This window comes from Emydura macquarii, unplaced genomic scaffold (genome assembly GCF_026122565.2).
Source record: "Emydura macquarii macquarii isolate MOO-44397 ecotype Brisbane River unplaced genomic scaffold, CSIRO-AGI_Emac_v2 contig_3240, whole genome shotgun sequence".
NCBI lineage: Eukaryota > Metazoa > Chordata > Testudines > Chelidae > Emydura > Emydura macquarii.
The window spans coordinates 4,440,811-4,463,101 of record NW_027133377.1 but is presented as its reverse complement, the minus strand read 5'-3'; the positions used below and the strand labels follow the sequence as shown (position 1 = coordinate 4,463,101).

Sequence of the window (22,291 nt, the reverse complement as noted above, 5' to 3'; positions counted from 1 at the left end):
GAAAAAACTGGGTTTGTTTAGTCTGAAAAAGAGAAGACAGAGGGGGGACATGATAACAGTCTTCACGTACATAAAAGGTTGTTATAAAGAGGAGGGCGTTCTCATTGTTTTTGTTAGCCACTGAGGACAGGACAAGAAGTAATGGGCTTAAATTGCAGCAAGGGAGATTTAGGTTAGATTTTAGGAAAAACTTCCTAACTGTAAGGGTAGTTAAGCAATGGAACAAATTACCTAGGCAAGTTGTGGAATCTCCATCATTGGAGATTTTTAAGAATAGGACAGACAAACACCTGTTAGTGATGATCATAATACTTAGTCCTGCTTCAGTGCAGAGGACAGGATTGGCTGACTATCAAGGTCCTCCCTTCCAGCCCTACATTTCTATGATTCTATGCTGTGTATCAATATGTTTTTCTGCCAGTGCTTCTTGTCCCATGAAGAGTATTGCTATATAAGTAGTTTGAGCATCACTAGTCACAGAGCAAAGAGAAGTGGTTCTATCTTGCCAGACCTAACCATGTGACACATAAGGTCTAGTAGGCCATTATTCATTGCACATAGTTCCAAGGGTAATTAGATTTTTTTGTGCAGATAATTGATATTTATTAATATAGAATTGTTCAATAAATATATACTTCCCCACTTAGTAAAGTATTTAAGCATGTGTTCAACTTTAAGTGAGCAAGTCCATCCCTATTCAGGTAAGCACTTAGGCACAAGCACATGCTTAGGTCTCACTGAAGACTTTATAAATAAAGACATCTAGTATTTATAGGAAAATAGGCCCAAACAAAAGTCCAGGAACTGAACACTTTGAGACTTTAGGATGTTAAAAATTGTGAACCTGAATTTCATGGCTGAGGTCCATTTCTAATAATTAATGCAATTCAAAAATAGACTTATTCACTTATTGTTAAAAAGCAGTTTGTTAACTCTTTTGATGAATCTGTTCCAAAATCTTTACTAACTCCAATGATAGAATAATAAATTAAAAAATGCATCCATGATTTCAATTCTCTGTTAGTTTTTATAACATTAAAGAAATAAATCTTTACACATTTACATATAATAGCAATCCAAAGATAAAATTTGATTGACAGCTAACATCAGTTTATGTAAAATAGGTGAAAATGTAATATGAAATATATATCACCCTGCATATAAGTAGCAGCCGATAACTGATTGTGCAATAACCTGGCACATATTTAATGTAAGATTAAAACAATGAGTCTGATTTTCAAATCAGGGTCATATGGAACAACAGTACCTAATTAGCCTGCACAATTACTTCAGTTGTGTACATAAATTAAAAATTTGCACAAGTAAGTGGCAAGTTAGGCAGCAGCTACTATGGTTTGTACATAGTCACAGTAATTAGACTCTCAAATTGGGCATATGATTGCTTTAGGTTTCTGACTGTTTGGAAATCTGGCCTTCTAAGTGTGTGTACTTTAATGTTTCACAAACCATTTCAAAATTAAATATTTATGTGTAATGTAATTCGTGTTCAGCCCAACAAAAAATATTGTATTAACTAATTTGCACAAGATCAAATCAATGAGAAACTGTAATTCCCTACCAACATGCAAAAAATAAATATAGTACATTTGTCCTGCTACCATGTCTCTCATTCATCTTTTTTCTAGCAGTATTTGTTATTCCCTAAGAAAATGGAAAACAAAGTAAAGAATTTCTACAGATAATCCTGAAAACATATCAGCAGAGGCTTTTTACAGCTTTTTTTTTTTAAAAATCTGTTAGCTCCACGGAAAATTAATCTACATGCAAGTTCAATATTAATTTAACTAAGAACTTTTTGATTTTGACCTTTTACCTTCCACATGCAGTGGAGCCATACCTTCAGCACTGTCAGTGATTGCAATTATCTCTTTATAGTCTCCTGCTGAGTCACTTTGTCTGAAACAGTCGTTCACAGCCCATGTGACTAAATCTGGTAGGGTAAGAATTAGGGTTCCATCATTGGTGTATAGTCTGCAGGCTTTCCTGGTAAGTTCAAATTGTCTTGTACACATGGTAAGCAGCTAAAAAAAAAAGAAGAAAAAAATGAATTATTAGTCACTCAAAGAAGGTGAAATTCTTCATTCTGTAGAGGACTTCTGTGGGACTTAAGTGGTGCATAGACCTGTGTTGCCGTTTTACATAGTGATGAAGTTTATCAATAGTGAAAACCAGTCTCATTTTATTAGATATGTTCCAATTCATTTGCAAATGGGAGACAAATGAACAGGTGGATACTCTGAAGAAACGAAACAGCAGCCTGTTTTAATTTGCCTTTCTATTAAAATTTTAGAAACATAAAATAAAATGTAGATGTATAAAGTGACTAATATAGGTGAATATGTTTTCAGTCTACATGGAATTTGGCAGAATAAAATATTATGTCATGAAATAATATTTGCAAATCAGTCTCCTACCGTGTTTCTTAATAGCTAGTTCCAAATTCAAGTCCTGTAGCATCCTGCAATGCCCTCACAGGGAAGAACCCTAATTCATAATTTTCCTTAGATGTATTTGAGATAACTTTTATTCTTTCGGTATAATGTGTATCTACAGTCATAAGATAAAATGTTAAGCACAGTCTCGTGTCCTATATAGCACATTTGATGTAAATAAGTCGCAAAGTACCCTAAATCATGTGGCAAGAACCCCAGAATTGTATCACTGCCTACCCTGAACTTTCCTTATAGCCTGCCCTGCTGAAGTACAATAAAATCAGCACATTCTCCCTTTGTTAATTTATATTCAGATTCAATTCTATTTATTTCATATTAACTCGCTCCAGTCCCCCACACACTTTCAATGTGCTACATAATTTTATTTTGCATTATAGATGTTGTCAGGGACCATGCTGGAGGTTTGGACAGCTGGGCAATTTGGTTTTTTGGCAACAAGGAAGCAGATGAGGCTTTTGAGCAGGGATGAAGACAACTTTAAATTTAGGAGGGTGAATTAACTTCCTCATTTCCCACTTCAAACCTTGATAACTAGATGTCTCTCTGCTCCTCTCCAACCCAGCCCAATATTTGCCACTATATGTAACAAGCATGGAGAAGTACATAAGCTTGGATATTTCTGATAACAGAATAATAGATATTTCTGTTATATTTCTGTTTCTAGTTAACAATATTGACATTCACACTTCTCAGAGGTATTGTTTCAAGCTGCCTACGTATTCAGACAGACTTCATTGCATTGGTTTACAATGAGTTCACACTTTAAAGGTTATCTGTACAACCATATGGGATGGTATTTTAAATTATTTTTCCTTACATGAAAGTTTACATTCTGGAGCACAATTTTATGCATCAATTTCAAAAAGAAAAACAATTATGTTGCAATTTATGTGGCACCATCAGTGCATTTTACATGGGGTTCTGATGTTAAATATATGATAAAGTAACACCAAGATAGTGTGCTCTCCAATCACCTTCTCCTAGAATACAAAAGGCTGTGACCCAGGTTGGTGCCATCATACACCAGCCAAGCTAGAGTGTAAAATGATTCATCCTTTTGCATAAAGTATCCAAAAAAATCTTAGCCCACTTTCTAAGAAACCCCTACTTGCCCAGGAATGATATACAATGCTGTAGGTGTAAGACAGCAGAGATATTAACTCCAGGTAAAGTCTCTTTTCGCCCAAACTGGCAGGGCTTTTAGTAAAGAGAAGAACTTGATAGGTGGGTTGTATCTACTGGCTGATCATTAGAAGAAATAATGGGAGCCATTATTTCAGGCTCAGAATATTAAGAAGGTATGGACTTGTCAGACAAGATCTGTTTGCCAAAAGAGGGTGAGAACCAAAGACTAAGTAGGGAAACTGGTTAGTCTTTTATGCCGACTGGCCAATATACACCCATGTCCCTCAGAGGTTCTTGACCTACATTAATTATTGAAAGAAATGTGATTCAATGTATTTTTATAAATTGTATTAAAACCATTAAACAAACAAAAAAAATTATGAAGATATATCATCAAAGCTAAGCTGCTGTTAATATTAAACTAAACTAAGAAAATAATACAACTATTACACAAAATCAAATCAATAAATCAACAAATTAATCTTAATATTAGATTGGAGTTAAATGATCAAAAAACACAAATAGTCAATCCTTATAAATGCTAGAAAGAGATTTAAGGAGGTGGCTGTCCATTTGGTTATAAACTCCAAATGATGAACTGTACCTAGAACTTGGAGCTTGGTAAATGTCTCTATACTGGAACCAAGTTATCTAGTCCTTAATGCAAAACCTGAGCCAATTTTAAAGCTTCCTCTTTAGATTTCAATTCTTATGTGGTGGCTAACTCTTTCCCCCCCTGCAACTGAGATATAATACAGACTTTACAAGATACTTCTGCAGTAGTTCAACAACACTGATCTGGTGATGGTTTCGATTCTCTTAGGCCTGTTAGACACAGGACACAGAAGCTCTCCACAGGTCTCTCCCTCAACTGAGCTTTTGCTGGCCTTTATAAGGGCTAGGTCAGGACCCAGATCCTCAATGGTATTTTTGTGGTTTGTTGACCCAAAAGACATGTCTTCTCGGTTTCACCCTTGATTCTTATAGTTTGTGAACTTCACTTATTCCATCTTGCAGTGCTTTCCTCCAAGGCCTTTGGGCAAATCAGGTGTGAGGCCCACTTTGGCACCATGCAACTCGGTCCAATCAGTTTTGATTTAGGTCATCCTAAAGTAACATCAATTTTTGGAAAAAATCTGCTTTATCCAGAAATGTTTTAAATATTTGGTGTTTTGCACATCAGAGAGACTATAAGCCAGTGACCCCCAAAATATCATAAATACAGAACATGAGACCACTTTTGAGGAAGCTGACATAGTCTTATGTGGGTGAAAGAGTTTTGCAATGAGATTGTGTCACCAGTTTATAGAAAATTTGACCCATAAATCCTATAAAAATAGCAGCTTGTCAAGGGTATTTTCCAACAGTCAGTCACTCAAAATTCATCCATCAGCAATATTAAAAATAGCTTGAATACCTTCTGCTCAGTGTCATCATTCTTCTCAAAAACAAGACAATTTACAATAATTTTCTATTTTGGAATTGAACTATAAATCAAATAGTTTATCTTTAGAAATTTTCATCTCAATAGAGAAAACGTACTTTAAAATCTCTCAAGATTAAACCAATTTAAGAAAAAAGATGTTTAAATTTTCTTTAAGGCCTATATTCCCATATATGCTACTTTTCTTAGAAGAATCACCACTGATTATAAATGGAAGTAGGCTGTGTCTGAATCCAGATTAGGAGATTTAAATAGGATGAACAATTTGGGTCTTAGACTAACCCATTGCTAAAATCATGTCTGACCATGGCAAAATCTCTTAAAATGTTCTCCTGAAATTATCAGCCTAAATTACGGAAATATCACAATTTCAAGTATTATTGCAAGATTTATTCTATGAAAATGTTTGATCTTATTAGGTCATATTAAATCTGGATCTGGAAAACAGGCTCCTACAGGCTTTAGATCTGACTTGGAACCAAACCCATAGGGTAGGATTGAAATCTGTGAATTCAAAACAAACACCCCAGTAATTCATGATGTAGGGAGATTAAGCTTTGAGATTCTAGTTTGGGTACATCTCAGCCACTGTCAAAGGCTGCTTGCCCTTGCCAATACTATAAAAATTATTATTATCTCTGGGGATGATTATTACTTACCATGAGGAATGTGCTAGCAATGATTAACTGCCCATTTTGGTAGCCAGCTCCGTTTCTGTATGCAATTATTTTCACTGTTTTCTGGTTCATAGCTGCAGAGATCTTTTCTGAGATTGTTTGTATGGAGGTTTCAGTCCGCAAAGATGCTAGAACTTTTTCTAAATAACTCAAAGTATTTTCGGCTTCCAACGTGGATAAATCAGTCTTTAGGATAGGAAAGAACCAGAGCCAATCAGGCTGCTGCTTTTGTTAAATCAATATTGAAATTAATTTCTTTTTAATGAAGCTCACCAATTTAATTTAAAATGTATTCAGTCAACACTACATTTATTGAATATTTGTACATAATACATTTATATGGAATATACTGATATCTACTCTGCATATACCTTTGGTGAGCACACTAAATCTCCAGGGATTTGTGGTAGCTATGATTTGTTAAAGATGACTAGAGATGGCTAGAACCAAATTTTGCAGGAAAGCTAACAAGACATTCATGTATTTCTTTTAAAGATCATTGAACATATCTGCACACATCTGTTTAGGTAAAGATGAAACAGCTTTCAAAAGATATCTCCCATTATTGAGATATCTTCCATTATTTATTTACTGTTAATAGTAATATCTATAGGAGTTCCACATGTGCAGTCAAGGAACAAATATGTCCTGTAACAGATACATTTTAATGCTAATAGGAAAACTATTCTAAAATTTGGTGTAGCACAAAATATTATTTACCACATGTTTACATCACGAATAACAAATTTGCCATTTTTTTACTTCCATTCAGCTAGAAAGATATTAAGAAAAAAACAATTTTATACAAATTTTAAAATCGGCATTTAGTACGTTCCCAGAATGAGAGAGAGTGGTGTCACATGCCGTGTACTGCAGCGATGACCAACCTATGACACATGCATTAATTATTTAGCAGTAACATGCAAGGTTATTTTTGAGTACTTATGTTGCTGAGTGATTAGGACAACCTCTCTCTCTCCAACACACTTTCTCCCACTCCTCCTGTTTTTCCAAGGACTTCTGGACAACAGAGAGGAATCCTGGAGAAGGTGGAGTTATGGGCAGTCGTGTCCTCTCAGCATAGGATCAATGGTAGAGATGGAAACTTTCACTCACTCCCCAGAGCTGGGATGAATGGTGTAGAGGCATTTAATATCCCTTAGGAACACTATCAAAAAGGAAGGAAGCAAGGCAGACTTTCAGAAGGCTCCCTACTCCTCCCCCAATAGATCCATAGACATTGTTCCTCTGCATTCAAGCAATGGCCTGAAAAGTGCAGCCTCTGAAATATTGAGAAACTGATCTCAAAAAACTAGTGGTTGACTGTAAATGGCCTAGCCTGCTCCAGGGCTGGGGTCCAAAGAGAGGGGATGTGCCAGTCCCCTATTAATATATGGGTACCACGATAATATCCACCCTGGCCCCATCCCTACTGACACTTCCAAAACCTTCCTAAGCTGTTCATCAGCAAACAGTATAACTGAAAGCCCATATGAAGGTTTACAGGTTTTTCAAGTGCAGATAGCAAAATTCTGCACTAGTCTAACAATGTACTATAAACATTTTCAGGTTATTTCATAATCCTGAGTCTACAGTACAGCTAATAGGGCAAACTAAAAAAATACAAACCTTCATCACATTAACACACTTAAAAGGCCCCAAGGAGAAGCGACTTGCTTCCTCAGAGCCAGAGGCACAGAAGAACATGCTACCTGCGGGTAGTTTTTTCAGTTCTTTCTTTCCTCTTATGGCCCTTGCACAAGCCAAGCATATCATGAACTTCTGCTTTCCACTGGGTGAAAGAAAACAGTAGCCCTAAAAAAAGGGGAAACAATGGTTTCAATGCTTTAGCGTATCCAGATGTGCAACAGTTCAGTTATCCAATTATTTCCTATAAGCATTCAGGATTTCCTCAACATAAGTCCACCTTTGATAACCTTCCTAATGCTGCCATTTATAATATATGAATAGCTGTTGTTCATTTGAAGTATAATAAGGACATAAATGGCTTTGGATCTTCAGCCCTTAACTCCAGACACTGCAAAATGGAACTGATGTTGTAATAGAACAATGGTGGAATTTTAACATCAGCGATGAGTGACTAACAATGCACTTTTACTTACTACAAATCTATTGATTAAAGTGGCATAAAATTTGACTGGGGATTTTCTCATCATTTAACCATGACCTATTTCATAGCCATGATGTCAGATTTAAGGAATAGAGCCTTCTACAGACATGACTGCTCAATATATTACTTTACAAAGTACTTTTTTTGCTAGCAGAAAGTGGAATGTTTGTTATGTCCATTTCAGATAAATACAAATATATAGGTATACAAATACACATTCTGCACAGCATGTTGTCTGCACGGGTAGTGGCTTAAACTTTCCTATGTCATCTTTTACATAAATGAAAAAATATATTACTTACTGGCTGGTCTATTTTTTCTCTACCGGTCACAGAGAATGTGCAAACAGAGGTATGATTTGCTGCTGTGATTTCTTGGTCCAGTACTGTGCTGTAAAAGGCACTAAATACTCCTGCCTTTTCTATGTAATGCCACTTTTGATTGGCAGCCCCATTGCTGTATTCTTTATATTTCTGTCAAAACATAAAAGATAAATCCTATTTCTACACTATACCATTCTGCTATTCAGTATTTGTCATGAATGCCTTGTGCTGTTTTAAAAAAAAGAAGCTTGTTTTTCAGATGAGACTTTAAATACTCAAGTCCTGTCTGTTTGGTGTGGACTCTAAATATCTCATGACACTTTAAGTAAGAGTAGGTATTTGCTCCAGCATCTTTGGCAAAATTTTTCCCTGCACTCACTGTTGTATGGTGGATTGGCTAATCTTCTGCCATAGAGGTGGCTGCATTTCAGAAGTGGTGTATGTATATAAGCAATTTTAAAGTGCTGTGTGATCCTTTGGGATAAAAGGGGTGCTAGAAACATAAAATGCTGTTATTAAAAATAGACTATTAAGTAACTGAAAATGTAAACAGGTGGTCTGACATCAACATCTTGCCCGCAGCAACGAGCAATAATTAAACCTGGCCTTCTTTCTGGTATCTGCCATCATGGCAGAAGAACCAAATAACCTAATGGGGTCATAAGCAAATGGAAGACAGGAAGGATGGATCATTAGTTAGGGTGTTAGCCTAGGATTTGGGAGACCTTATTTTATCATAGACTTCTTATGTTACATTGGGCAATTCACTTAGGCCCAAATTGATTCAGTAAGAGTTAGGTGCCAAATACCTTGGAAGAGCTAGGCTTTAGTCTCTCTGTGCCTCAGTTTTGTGCCTTATAAAATGGGGGTAATAGCACTTCCTGACCACACCAGGGTTTTATACCAGGTGAGTATAAATACATTAAAGATTGAGAGGCACCCTGATGCTACAGTAATAGGAACCATATAAGATAGATAGATAGCAGTGATTCCTGGAAACGAAGTTCTGGGAAACCCTTACATATACTGCTTCCTTTGGAGACACTCCTCAAATTAAAACAAACAGTATATCTTAATTATTTACAACAAACTACTTATGACTGACAGAAAGAGAAAAAATGTCATCAGGCTAAGAATGTTGAGGGATTAGAAACAGTTCCATTTGATAGCTGAAATGAACTCAGGGTACATAGGGGACTCTTCCTTTTTATGTAACCTTGCCTAAAATATTCCTTAGCTTGAGTCAAAGTTCATGTGTCTCCCTATCTCAAATTGTCAGAACTTTCCAGAGGATCCTGGGTTTTGCTGTAATTCTTAAGTATATCCCAACAATAGGGATCTGTGCTGACAATACTTAAAGGAAAAGGAAATATCAATTTATAGAATCAATTTATTTAATTTCTATGGCTGTTTCCTACATAATTATATACCGTATGTCATTAATTATAGGGCTACTGATATTTTTCAAAATATGTGACTGATATTTTTTCCAATCTTCTCAGTCGATGCCAGCATCCCAAATGCATATTTGCACAAACAATATTTTATTATATAGTTGGAGTGACAGTTTCTGCTGGTCTAGCAGGCTTTCTTTAGTACTATGCAGGTAAAGAAATTAAAGTACTAAGAACCACTTTTGGTGCAAAAAATTATTTAATTCATGAAACAAAACAATATAAAGCCCTCCAGGGAAAATAAGCCATTTCAGCAACAACTTTATCTTGCATGGCAGCTTGTCTTATGAAATATGAATGAGAAGCTATATGGAAAGGGAGGCTACTTACTGTAACTGATGGTTCTTCGAGATGTGTGGTCCCTATGTGGATTCCAACATGGGTGCACATGCTCGCCAGGCGCTGGAGTCGGAACTGTTGAGAGCAGGGCTCATTGACCCGTGTGCACACTTCCTGTGGCCCACATGGTTCATTCGAGGTTTCCTGTGGCTGCACGGATTGATGCCCCTTCAGTTTCCTCTTACTAACAGGTATTGAGCATGAAGCAGAGGGGATGGGGGGCGGGATTGGAATCCAGATAGGGACCACACATCTTGAAGAACCATCAGTTACAGTAAGTAACCTCCCTTTCTTCTTCGAGTGCTGGTCCCTATGTAGATTCCAATGTGGGAAGCATAGCGAGCAGTAATCTGTATGGAGATGGGGGCTAGGACGGGGCTATGAGTATGACTGGTGCCTGGTCCAGTTTCATTTTGCAGAGTACCTATGGGATGAGCAGAATTAGTGGAAAGGCATACCGAATGCCTGGTGTCCATCAAATGAGGAAGGTGTCTCCTTGTGAACCTTGTCCTAATGCCCTCCCAGAGCAGAAGAGGGGAGTTTGTTGTTTTTGGTCATGGCAAAGAGGTCCCATCTGGGAGTACCCCAGCGTTGAAAGATGTTTAGAAGCGTGGGGTCGTGAAGTTCCCACTCGTGATTGTAATGGAAGGCGCGGCTCAGCACATCTGCCAGGACATCATCTGTACCAAGCAAGTGTGCTGCCTGCAATGTGATGTTGTGTTGCAGGCCCCAGTTCCATAGTCAGACTGCTTCTTTGCAAAGAGATAGGGATCTGACTCCCCCTGCTTGTTCATATAAAATACTGTTGTCATGTTGTTTGTAAGGAGTTGAATATGTTTGCCCTGGAGCAGGACTCGTGACATAGACTCATAGACTCTAAGGTCAGAAGGGACCAATATGATCATCTAGTCTGACTTCCTGCACCATGAAAGCCACAGAACCTCACCCACCCACTCCTGTAATAAACCTCTATCCTATAACTGAGTTTTTAAAGTCCTCAAATCATAGTTTAAAGTCTTTAAGGTATAGAGAATCCACCAGCAAGTGAGCCATGCCCCATGCTACAGAGGAAGGCGAAGAAACCCCAGAGCCTTTGCCAATCTGCCCTGAGGGAAAATTCCTTCCCGACCCCAAATATGGTGATCAGTTAAACCCTGAGCATGTGGGCAAGACTCACCAGCCAGACACCCAAGAAAGAATTCTCTGTAATAACTCAGAACCCACCCCCTCAAACTTTCCATCACAGGCCATTGGCATATCTACCACCAGTAGTCAAAGACAGTCAATTGCTAAACTAGGCTGTTCCATCATACCATCCCTTCCATAAATTTATCAAGCTCAGTTTTGAAGCCAGCTAGGTTTTTTGCCCCCATTTTCCCTTTGGAAGGCTATTCCAGTACTTCACTCCTCTGATGGTTAGAAACTTGCGTCTAATTTCAAGTCTAAATTTCCTGATGGCCAGTTTATATCCATTAGTTTTTGTGTCCACATTAATGCTGAACTTAAATAATTCCTTTCCCTCCCTGATATTTATCCCTGTAATGTACTTATAAAGAGCAATCATATCTCCCCTCAACCTTCTTTTGGTTAGGCTAAACAAGCCAAGCTCCTTGAGTCTCCTCTCATAAAGCAGGTTTTCCATTCTGCGGATCATTCTAATAGCCCTTCTCTGCACCTGTTCCAGTTTGAATTCATCTTTCTTAAACATGGAGGACCAGAACTGCACACACTATTCCAGATGAAGTCTCACCAGCACCTTGTATAACGGTACTAACACCTCCCTATCTCTACTGGAAATACCTCATCTGATGCATCCTAGGACCTCATTAGCTTTTTTACATGCGTGTAGGACCGCCCTCATTTCCAAGATATTGATATGCATCTATGCCTCTCTGGGGGACCACAGCCCTTGCGCTGTCTGCCCCTGTACATGGGCATCCCAGCCCGTGAGCAAGGCATCTGTCATCAGGGTAGCGTCTGGGCTGGGCTGGTGGAAGGGAATGCCCACCATAACCCTGGATGGGTCGTGCCCGCATAACAGGGAGGCTAGCACCCGTGGAGGGAGGGAAATTCATTTATTCAGGTGGTCCCTCTGTGGACCATACACCTTTCTTAGCCAATGTTGAAGGCATCTCACATGGAGCCGGGCATACAAGGTGACTGGTGTGGATGCTGCCATGTGTCCAAGGAGTGACAGGCAAAGGCGGACACGTGTGTGGATGGTGTTGCTGCCGTGTAATGATAGTTGTGAGGGCAGATAAATGGTCTCTGGGGAAAAAAGCACATGCCGCTCGAGAATCCAATATGGCCCAATGAACATGAGCTCTCTGGTGGGTACAAAGACAGACTTCTCCTTGTTGATGCATATGCTGAGGTCAGCAAAGAGATCTTGTAAGGTCTGGATGGTCACGAGTAGGCCAGCAGACAAATATACCTTGCGGGCAATAAAATCCAACTTCTTTGCAGCCCAATCTGGGGGGGTGATCCTAGGGTGCTGCTGGTTGGCTCGCTGAACGGCTGATTGCACCACTAGTGAGTTGGGCAGCGGGTGTATAAAAAGGAAGTCGGTATTTTTTGCGGGAAGGAAGTATCTTCTTTCTGCCATTTAGGTGTTGGGGCGCAGGAAGCTGGGGTATGCCACATTGTCTGTGCCAGCTGTCGGATGGACATTATGTATTGGTAGCGCAACCCTAGATGGACCCGTTGGTTGAAGAATTTCAAGGAACTTAACTTGTGATTCCTGGACATCTTCTGTTGGTAATTTTAGGGTCATTGCCATGTGCCTCAAGAGGTTTTGATCATCTGGAGATTATGATGGTGGGATGATGCCTCATCTGGTGATGATGGTGGTGGTTCCATCAGTTTCAGCGGTTCTGTCGGTACCGGCAGTCCTATGGTGCTCCGTGATTCCTTCTATACTGAAGGTGCGATGTATACTGATGGAGGATGAGAAAGAGCTCCCTGCTTGTAGTATGAGTCCTACCCATGCCAGTAGGGCCTCTGTTGTGGTCTTGCTGGTGAGGCTGTTGGGTACCTGAACCACTGGTGTTGAGGTGGTACTTGCAAAGGTGCGGGCTACGTGAGCACTCTGGGGAGAAATGTGGTTCTGGTTCTCAGGACCATTCGGGCTCCAACAGGTCTGGTAAGGGCAGAGCTGTCAAGAGTGAGTGGAGTTGGCAGAGGCAGCGGAGCGAGTGGAGCCAGCAGTGCTGATGGAGCAGTAAGATGTCGTATTGCAAATGGATGGCACAGCAGCAGCGGTTCGTTGGTTGGAGATGGGGGTCGCATAGTACCCTGTGTCTCACAGAGGTGTGAAGGACCTTCCAGCGGCAGTCAAGAGTTCTGCTGTGGGAGTTAGAGGTCAGAAGCGGCCCAGTGTGTGCAGCACCTGCAGCTAATGTGGCAGTTCCGGTGGGGTTGGCTGTCGCCTGTGTTCCGAGGGAACTCCAATAGCGGTCAGAGTTATGGGCTTTTCTAGATGCTTTGACCTTTTATCCACCTTTGCCTGTTTGGGCACAGGAGCCACTGAGTCTGCACATGATTTCTCACCGGGCTGATCTTGGCTCAGTGGGGGAATGCGGCACTTAGAAGTGGTCCCTTTCGGGGATCCACCTTTGTTCTCGTGACTATGTTTCTTGCGGTGTCTTTTAGTAGGTGCCACTGATGCTATTGCGGCTGGTGACGCAGGAACTTCCAGTGAGGTTGGGCATTCTGGCGGGTCAATCGGTGACACCTCCTGGTGCGTATGCGGATGCATTGCTTCTTCCATTAGGTGTTTCTTAAGCCGGAGTTATCTTGCCTCTTGTGTTTTTGAAGGGAAGGAGCAATAGATAGAGCACCGCGTAATTATGTGGGTCTCACCCAGGCAGTATAAATAGTGTTGATGCTCATCACTCACCGAGAATGATCATGGAGGTAAGAGGAAACTGAAGGGTGCTGACCCGCAGAGCCGCAGGAAACCTCCAATGGACCACGTAGGCCACAGAAGGCATGCATGCAGGTCAATGAACACTGCTGTCAACAGTTCTGGCTCCAGCGCATGGCATGCATGCGCACCCACGTTGGAATCCACATAGAGACCAGCACTCAAAGAAGAATTCAAGATTTTTCAAAACATCCAGACTACTGATTGGAGTTCAAAAAAACCATCTGAGTGCATGAATCTTTTCTCCTGTAATTTAAACTCTTGGGGCCAAAATTCAGAGAGGAGTATAAGTAAGTCCTGAAGGAGTCTAAACTGGAATAGCTTGTATCACCTTGTGCATCTCCCCCTCAACATGTACGTTACAAGAAAACAGACTGCCTCTTGCCTCCCTTTGACCCACATTGAGTTAGCACATCGTGTCTACAGTTGGTTCAATGATTCTAAGTGTAAGTGAGCTAAGATGGTGTAACTCACATATCAAGGAGCCAGAATAGAAGAGTGTACTAAGAATAGCAGTTAACAGGAGGATGTAAAATGTAAGTTAAAGCAGGCTACCCTGTACTTTACACTGTTTCATCCCTTCTTCTGGCAATAAGTTACAATAATGTAAAGTCCTTTACACATCCTTACGCAGGTGGAAGTCGGTTTAAGAAAGTCTAACTCTGTGTAAAGGAATCAAAATGTAAGGAAGTTTAGCTTACACTATCTTACACATCACTTCAGAATTTGGCTTATTGTTTTGTAGTGATTTAATTTTTAAAAAAACACAACTTGCTAGCATTTTCTTTGCCTGTGTATTAGAGATAATAAACTCTGAAAAACACAAGTGGCTGTCTGCTACATGGCAGTATCAATTCCGTAATTATTTCTGTATCCCTTTCTTTGCTCCCTTTTTTCCCCACCATCTCCCTCTACATTTGTTTTTCACTCATCCATCTCAGTTCCATTTTCAAAATATTGTTTCATTGGAAATAATTCTTTGAACACAGGATGATGAAGAGCATTCAGAATGAGGCAAAACAAGTTCACCTGTTCCCAGACGAAGATATTGCAAGACTATCTGTATGTGAAATTATTAATAATGTCTATGCTGAGCAAAAAGCTGAAAACAATGGGCAAAGTAAGTGAGCCTTCCCTTTTGGTTTAAAGAGTGCAAGAATGGCAGCATCCCTGAGAACCACTGAAGTATACAAATCATTTAATTGAGCTGAATAGGGAAGCGTTCCCCAGAGTCAATTTAACATTGTTCACTTTTATTATATTGCATGAACTTTAAAATATTTATCACAAACCAAGGGTTTATTCTGCAAACTCTAATGCATGTAAATTATGATGTAAATTTGATGTAAATTATTACTCATAGGAGTAATTTCCAGCAACTGGCCTTAATTGCTGCAAGAAACAAAAGATAAAGCTGTCACAAAAAGAGTGGAAGTACATACAAGAGCAAACTGGTCTCCAATAAAAACTAGTTTGGGGAAAATATATGTATATAGTCTATGAAACTGATTGTACTACCAAATGTCAAACTGTGGCAGTTTTTATTTCATTGACTGATGTCAGAAAGACATTGACAAAGATTACTGAAATTATTTATATTCAGTATTAGAGACAGAAGCTGTAGTCCCTATTTATCAATTGCATTAAAGACTTAGTGCCTGATCCTGATACACTGTTACTCACATTTCAAAATGCTGATTTTAAATATTCCTTATTTTAAAACTAATATGCATGAAATTTTACACTGGCATTTCTGGACTCTAGAATCTAACTTTCATGTTATTTTATTGATAATTCACTGGATGGAATTATTTTAAATCTTTGCAACAGCTGTAGCCTTTGGACTTCATGTGTTGTCTATAGTACACAAAGCACTATTCAAAGAAAATGTGATTTGAAGCTGATCTTGATTACACTGAATTCAAAGGAAATCTGACTGAATCCTTGGTCATTATCTAGTGTACAGCAACAATTTTTGTCTCTTCTTTTAAACATAATCTCTTACTTGCAGAACAGCAGCACACCCTTGAATGTCCAGTGCACTCTTTGAATATCCAGTCTGCATGCTGGGCATTGACACTGCTAGCACTAGATTTGGATCACTCATCAAATGAAATGTCCTAAGAACAGAAAAATAACATATGAAAATGCTGACACAGACTTTGGTGGGTTTGTTTCACAAGGATCTAGTTCCCCTAGCATTCATTTAGCGTTTCAGATTTACCCCAAACTCTACATTCAAAGCACAATTTGAGTGAACGAATTACAAACTTAGTGAGTTTCTGTCTTTCTTCACAAAGGTCCTGGCACTATCCTTTGCCCAACAGGACACCCTCTTCTTTCCCCCCAATTTGCCCCATTCCCTCACTTTTGGAGAACCTTCCTTTCTTCTTCTCCCCCTCAAAAAAAGGCCTAAGGACCAAAGACAGGAAATATGTTCATGCCTCTCTCCATCCTCCCTGCACACACAATGGCTAGATACACCTCTCCTTTGACCTGATGATGTGTTAATGGGCTCCTCTCTGCTCCCGAATCTCTTGAGTGCTCCGGGGTTTCCCTACCTGCATGCAGTTCAGTCTGGGATAATATCTCATGCACACTGAAGAAGGGCCAACAAAGTATGGTAACATCAACTGTGCTAGGATTAGGTGCTGTTCTCCACCTTAACATGAGAAAAGCTTGTCTAACGCAAACAAATGCTTATATTCTTAAATTTACATCCATCTAATAGTACACAAATCACTGCCTCCTCCAAGATGCAGGAGAAAGCTCTGTGTTCTTAATAGCATTCAGAGTCCTGCACTGGTATGTGAAGGGCGACTCTCCAAGCCATACCTAATACCCCTTCCTAAAAACAGCAAAACCTCCATATACAATATTGCTAGTTCCTCAGATGCAAGAAGAGCATGTCAGGCTGGCCACCCATCTGCTATGGATATGGAGGGGAAGAAGCCTGCCTTGCTAAAACCACAGAGACTCCAAATGGGAAAGCAGGACAACTATCTGGCTCCTGGAGTTCTGGGTTGGGGAGGGGCCAGTTTAATGCCTCTAAAGACAGAAGAAGGTGAGGTGAAAAGGAGGTAAAAGAGCACTGGTTCTACTAGGAAGATACTTGAAAAGTAAAGAGGGGGAGTCTGGTCCTATTGGCGGGAGGGAGATAATGTGGGACCAGAAGTTTTCCCTGGATTCATATCAAAATAGGCATGCAGGCCAATTTCCCTTGGCTTTAGGATTTGATACAAAATGGTTGCAAAAGATGAGATATAATAGATTTTTTGGGATAGCTACCAACCTTTTTAATACACTGAAAAAACAGAAAAGACAGTCCTACGTTCTTGGGATCCATGCATTATCCAGGATGGAGCCTTGATTTAGAGAATTGAAAGGGGATGGAGCAGATGGAGAAAGACACTTTTTTCTCTACTTAAGGCGGCTGCTTTGATTTTATACTGTTAGCGATGGAACGGTGCAGCTTTTTTCTCTTTGTGGGCCCACTGATTTGTTTAATGTATCCTCTGTCATGCTGCTGCAGTGGATTTCACCTCTCGGGGGAAAGAAGTGGAGGAGGAGAGATAAGTACTGTACAGCAGTCTATAAAACCAGTAGCATTTTTAGCATGCTCAGTATGTCATTGCCTTCAAAGGCGAATGACGTATGCATACTGAAGTTTTCCTTTCCTGTTTCTGAAGGACACAGTGCTTCTGGATTTCTCAAATCAGTACTGGTCTGGGGCTCTAGTAGCAGTGCAATACATTGCCTCAGAAGATCCATATTTTGATTCTGGGATCATCTTTGTGCTTAGACCGAATGGCCTGTGAGGAAGACAGCACTTCATACTGCTGTCCCCCCCAGTGGTTGAGTTAAGGAGCACTCATGGCGGTGGTGAGGGATTCCCTTGACTGGAGGGAATGTTGCTTTGATATAGGTCTTTTAAAGCTCTCTATCTTTAGCTTTCTACACTAGGGATTCATTTATGAGATTCTTTGCAGTAAATTAATGGCTAGTAAGACAAGAAAATGATCAAAGAAGAACTAGTGAGGCCCTATTAAAAATCCTAAACCTAATTCTTTCCCATCAAACACACTAAAAATAACCTCAAATAACTAGATGACAGTCCACAGAGCTGAAATTGTGTTTTAATGTATAATCGATAAAGCTTCCCTTTATAACATTTAGTCTTAAATATCAGCAAACATGCTTGTACCTGTCATAATCTCTCCATATCCAGCGCTGATTGGTATTATCAGGTTTTTTTTCCACCAAAATAACTTCAGTCCCAGCATGCAGGTCAGCATCCTGTACCCCCAAAACAAGCCCTGGGAATGCACAGTTTACAATCTGTTTGTCTCTAAACTCAAACTGTTGATGGTGAGCCTTCTGTAATTTTGCACTCAGCTTTGGTTGAGGTCTGAATAAACAAAATTGTATTTAGGGTTAGAAAAATGCTCTATGAACTTCATGTCATTGAGTTTCACTATATGCAACAGTGAGCAGGAGAACATCAATGATCAAGAATACATCAAGAGAGTGTGTATGTTGGGGCAGGGAGAGGAACAGAGAGGATGGACAAAGGAAGAAGTATAAGGAAAGCTATTTCCAAAACAAAGGTGAAAAGCACACTGATGTTTATTGCCATTAGTTCTATTATACCGGCTCTCTGAAAAGCACAAAGAGGCAAACACCACCTTAATTTGGCTGTTTGCCTATTTCTGCTTCTTTGAAAACTGGAATAAATGTGCTATGGACAATAAGGGCTAATTGGAATGTAGTTCAGCTACATCCTTGACTTTTAAATAGTCATTCTAGTAAATCTAGTTACATGCAGGTAACATGCAGATAAATGATAGGCAACGCTGAACTCCAAGGAAATAAATGAATATATCCTAAAATTATGGTGGCAATGAATTCCAGAACAGCAATGCTCGAGTGAGCTCAAGTGAATATCGCTTGATCTCAGTGTATCTTTTCTGAATGACATTTTGACTCCTTTTCATTTTATGTAATTTAAGGATTTCCTTCCCTACTTGTATTTTCAAGTTCTTCTCTTTTTCCTTTCTATTATCTACTCACTATCTATATTCCATACTACTGCCTCTCCCCCTATATTTTCTTCCTCTTGTCCCTTCCCTGGTGTGCTCTCTCCTCTGGCTGGGAGATTTTTCCAAATGAATGTTAAATGTCTGGATATCAAAGGCCTGATTTTTAAAATCCAGACTCCTATCACAAACTTGCAATCTGCTGTGGCTTGTAACTTTGGACACTAACTGAGGAAACAAATAAAAACATAGAGCTATATTTACCTGTCTGACTGCACTTGGCAACTAGGTCGTTAGGAACCTGAACTAATGCTCACTGAACTCAATGTAAAGACTCACTATTACACCAATGAACATTGGATTAGGCCCTGAATGTCAATATATCTTCTTTTGTGCCCCATAAGAGCTGTCCACAAAACTGTACCCATAAAAAAGGACCAGAACCTTTAAAAGGTTAAGGAACCTTTAAAAATGAGGTGGAAAGGATTATTTTTCAGTTAATGTCATAGGAAAGTATATGTTAATGGGAGATTTGCATCTAACTCCTTCTACATAATTCTAAAAGTTTCTTCATCGAGGACTAAATTCTCTTACAGTGGTAAAGTCTCATTACTGTCAGAAGGAGTTCCTCCTGAGTAAGGAAGTACAGAATATGGGTGAATAAATACAAGGAAGCAGAGCTTGGTATGGTATGTGGATCTGTGATTTTTTTTTTGGTGGGGGGAGGGAGGGGTTCAGTGTTACATTGTCCAAATGTGTATCAAGTATATTGTATAATTATAATTGTTTCTGACCTGTACTTCTGAAAAAACTCTGCATTTTCAAAAAATTCTTTATCCTTGTCCTTCAGAAAGCTGTCATCCTCAGCAAAATCATAGGAACTTTTCTGCCAGGAATACTGGGACTTCATATGCCAAGCATCTGCTTTAAGATGTGATTTTGCATGTGAATTACTGAAAAGCATACAAGCCATAAAATGGGAATTTGGAAAATTAAGTGAGAGACTGGAGTTTTGCATTAAAAACTAAGTGTTTTTCTTTAAAAAAAATAATTTGCATTGAAGAGATACTTTACAAGTTAACTAGAAGTAAAACAATTAGATCTTGCATTCTTGCAATAACGAGAGCTTTTTCTGAGTAAAAATTGAAGGATTTGGACCATAATTTGTGTAATAAGGTTCACATATGGGATGAAATATTAGCTCCACTGAATCAATGGCAAAATTTCCATTGACATACCTAGATTGTACCTAGGGGCTCTCCATAAAGTAACCAAGATTTTTGTTCTCATCACATAAGAAATTCCTTGATCACACAGAATATTATATTTATCACTGACACTAAGCTGAATGAAAGGTTATGCTTTCATACACAGTTGTATGAATTTCTTCTAGACTGGTGGACTAGTCTAGCTCCCACTGAAGTTAACAGAAATAATTCTGTTGACTTTGCTGAGAGCTGGCTCAGGCCCTAGCAGAGTAGCCTCCTCAGGTATTCTTTCACATTTACTTTGAGCAGTGTTGTTTCACAAATGTGTACATCACTGACTATTATGCTATGAGACAGCAATAATTGCAAGTATATGATTTATAATTTTATATTAGATATATATACATTTATAATTGATTCTTTGCTGACATGCAGTATTCGAAGCCTCCTTTCTAACCTTTAAGAAAAGAGTGCCATCTATCGCCATAATCAGTAAATGCAATCTCTTTCTAGAGTGTCACTATTAACTGAATACACTTCAAGCTTTCTTCACACCTCCTCTGTTTTAACAACTCATTTCTTTCACTGTCTGAAAAAGAAACTGAGTTATTCCAGTTTTATACCAGTGTAACTACATTAATTTCAGGAGAATTTCACCAGTTTAAACTGGATTACTGGAATGTTGAATCAGGCCGAATGTTTTTACTTTGAAATAATTTTGTTAAGAATCTAGTGGGATTATGAAGCTGACAAGGTGTTTTTTTAAATGTTCTACAGAGATTAAAATGGACTCTGTGTCTACTTGAGCACTGGATAAAGTAAATACAGACAATATAATGAAGCAAAAAGGGCCCAATGGAACACTAAATTTAATTTCTTAAAATTCACAAATCTGGAAAAATTTTGGAGAGATGTGACCTTGCTGTATTACTGGGGGGTTGGTTTTTGCCTGCATTTTTACATCTCTAAACATCATTAGAGTTTTATCTTATACCTTTACTCAACATTCATTGTGAGATCTTATTTGTGATTGGTTGTGGGAGATAACAAATATTTTTAGTTGTTGATAAAAAAAAATTAAATTCGATTTGTGAACCCAAGATCCTATTCCTTAATTCATGATATTTTCAAATTCATTTGGATACTATGAATTGCCCATTTTAAATTCACTTGACCTCCCTCCTTCTTCAAGGAAGCTGCACAAAGTATAGGAAGTTTAATTTATGGATTTTCTTAAATGATATAAATATCAATAATATTAAAATAAAAATTGCTGTGGAAATCATTATTTGTTTTAGTCCCTTTTTCAGAGTAACATTAGCTCTCCCAACTTCCTCTTCTCTTCGTACAGCTAGCCAAATCAGTTTTATGAGCCACAGTTCTCATAGAGATTGATCCAGTGTCTATTAAAATCAACAGAAAAACTCCCATTGACTTCAGTGAATATGGATTCAGCTAATAGGCTTGATCTTACAAGATGCTGGCTGCCCTGTACACTGAGGGTTTATTTTTTGCCAATTAAAATTATTTTTGTTTTTGTTAAATTTTTATACTTAAAAATGGATTTTTTGACTGAAAATATGCAACATTTCAAAGCTTCACACTCACACCACTGGATGTGCAAAATGTCATGAAAACAGTACATTTGGGCAAAAAGAATTTGTGAAAAACGTTACAAAATGTCTTCAGTTTCATGCATTCCTAATTATTGCTACTGTAGAGGCCTTGAATCTTGCACTGAAAATGGATGTAATGAAGTGGAGATTTTGGAAAATCTTTGTACAGTAGGAAGTGACATTCATCTCAAATGGAATAACATTAATTATGCGGGGAAAGGTACATATTACAAAGATTTGATTGAACTGCAGAATGAAAGCATGTTAATTTTTAAAATGCGCTTTCAAATGATGTCCGAATTATAGGCAATCTTTGCACTAGTGTGTTTTACTTTCTTGTAATTTTATGTGGAAGTCAGTGTGATTAAGAAAATCTCTAAACAGTCTTGTAGAAACCCAATTTTTTAAAGGCTGTGGAGTATCATTTTACTACAAAAAGACAATGCATGAAAATCAACTCTTTTCAACTCTAGGGAACAATCAAGAGAATCATATCCCTCTGTCCCATCTATATTCTGCTCTGAGTATTAAAACACATC

General features: G+C 38.7%; 1 protein-coding gene across 1 annotated transcript in view; it reads right to left on the bottom strand.

The window, feature by feature from the left end:
* DCDC1 (doublecortin domain containing 1) overlaps positions 1-22,291 on the bottom strand; it is a 383,998-nt gene that overhangs the window by 27,932 nt on the left and 333,775 nt on the right. Inside the window, exons 27-33 of the mRNA XM_067532113.1 lie at positions 19,723-19,881; positions 18,097-18,300; positions 15,898-16,012; positions 8,154-8,324; positions 7,350-7,535; positions 5,703-5,906; positions 1,835-2,042 (exon numbers count right to left, since the gene is read on the bottom strand). Of these exons, the coding sequence (XP_067388214.1) occupies positions 1,835-2,042; positions 5,703-5,906; positions 7,350-7,535; positions 8,154-8,324; positions 15,898-16,012; positions 18,097-18,300; positions 19,723-19,881 (1,247 nt within the window). The remainder of the gene's footprint in view (positions 1-1,834; positions 2,043-5,702; positions 5,907-7,349; positions 7,536-8,153; positions 8,325-15,897; positions 16,013-18,096; positions 18,301-19,722; positions 19,882-22,291) is intronic.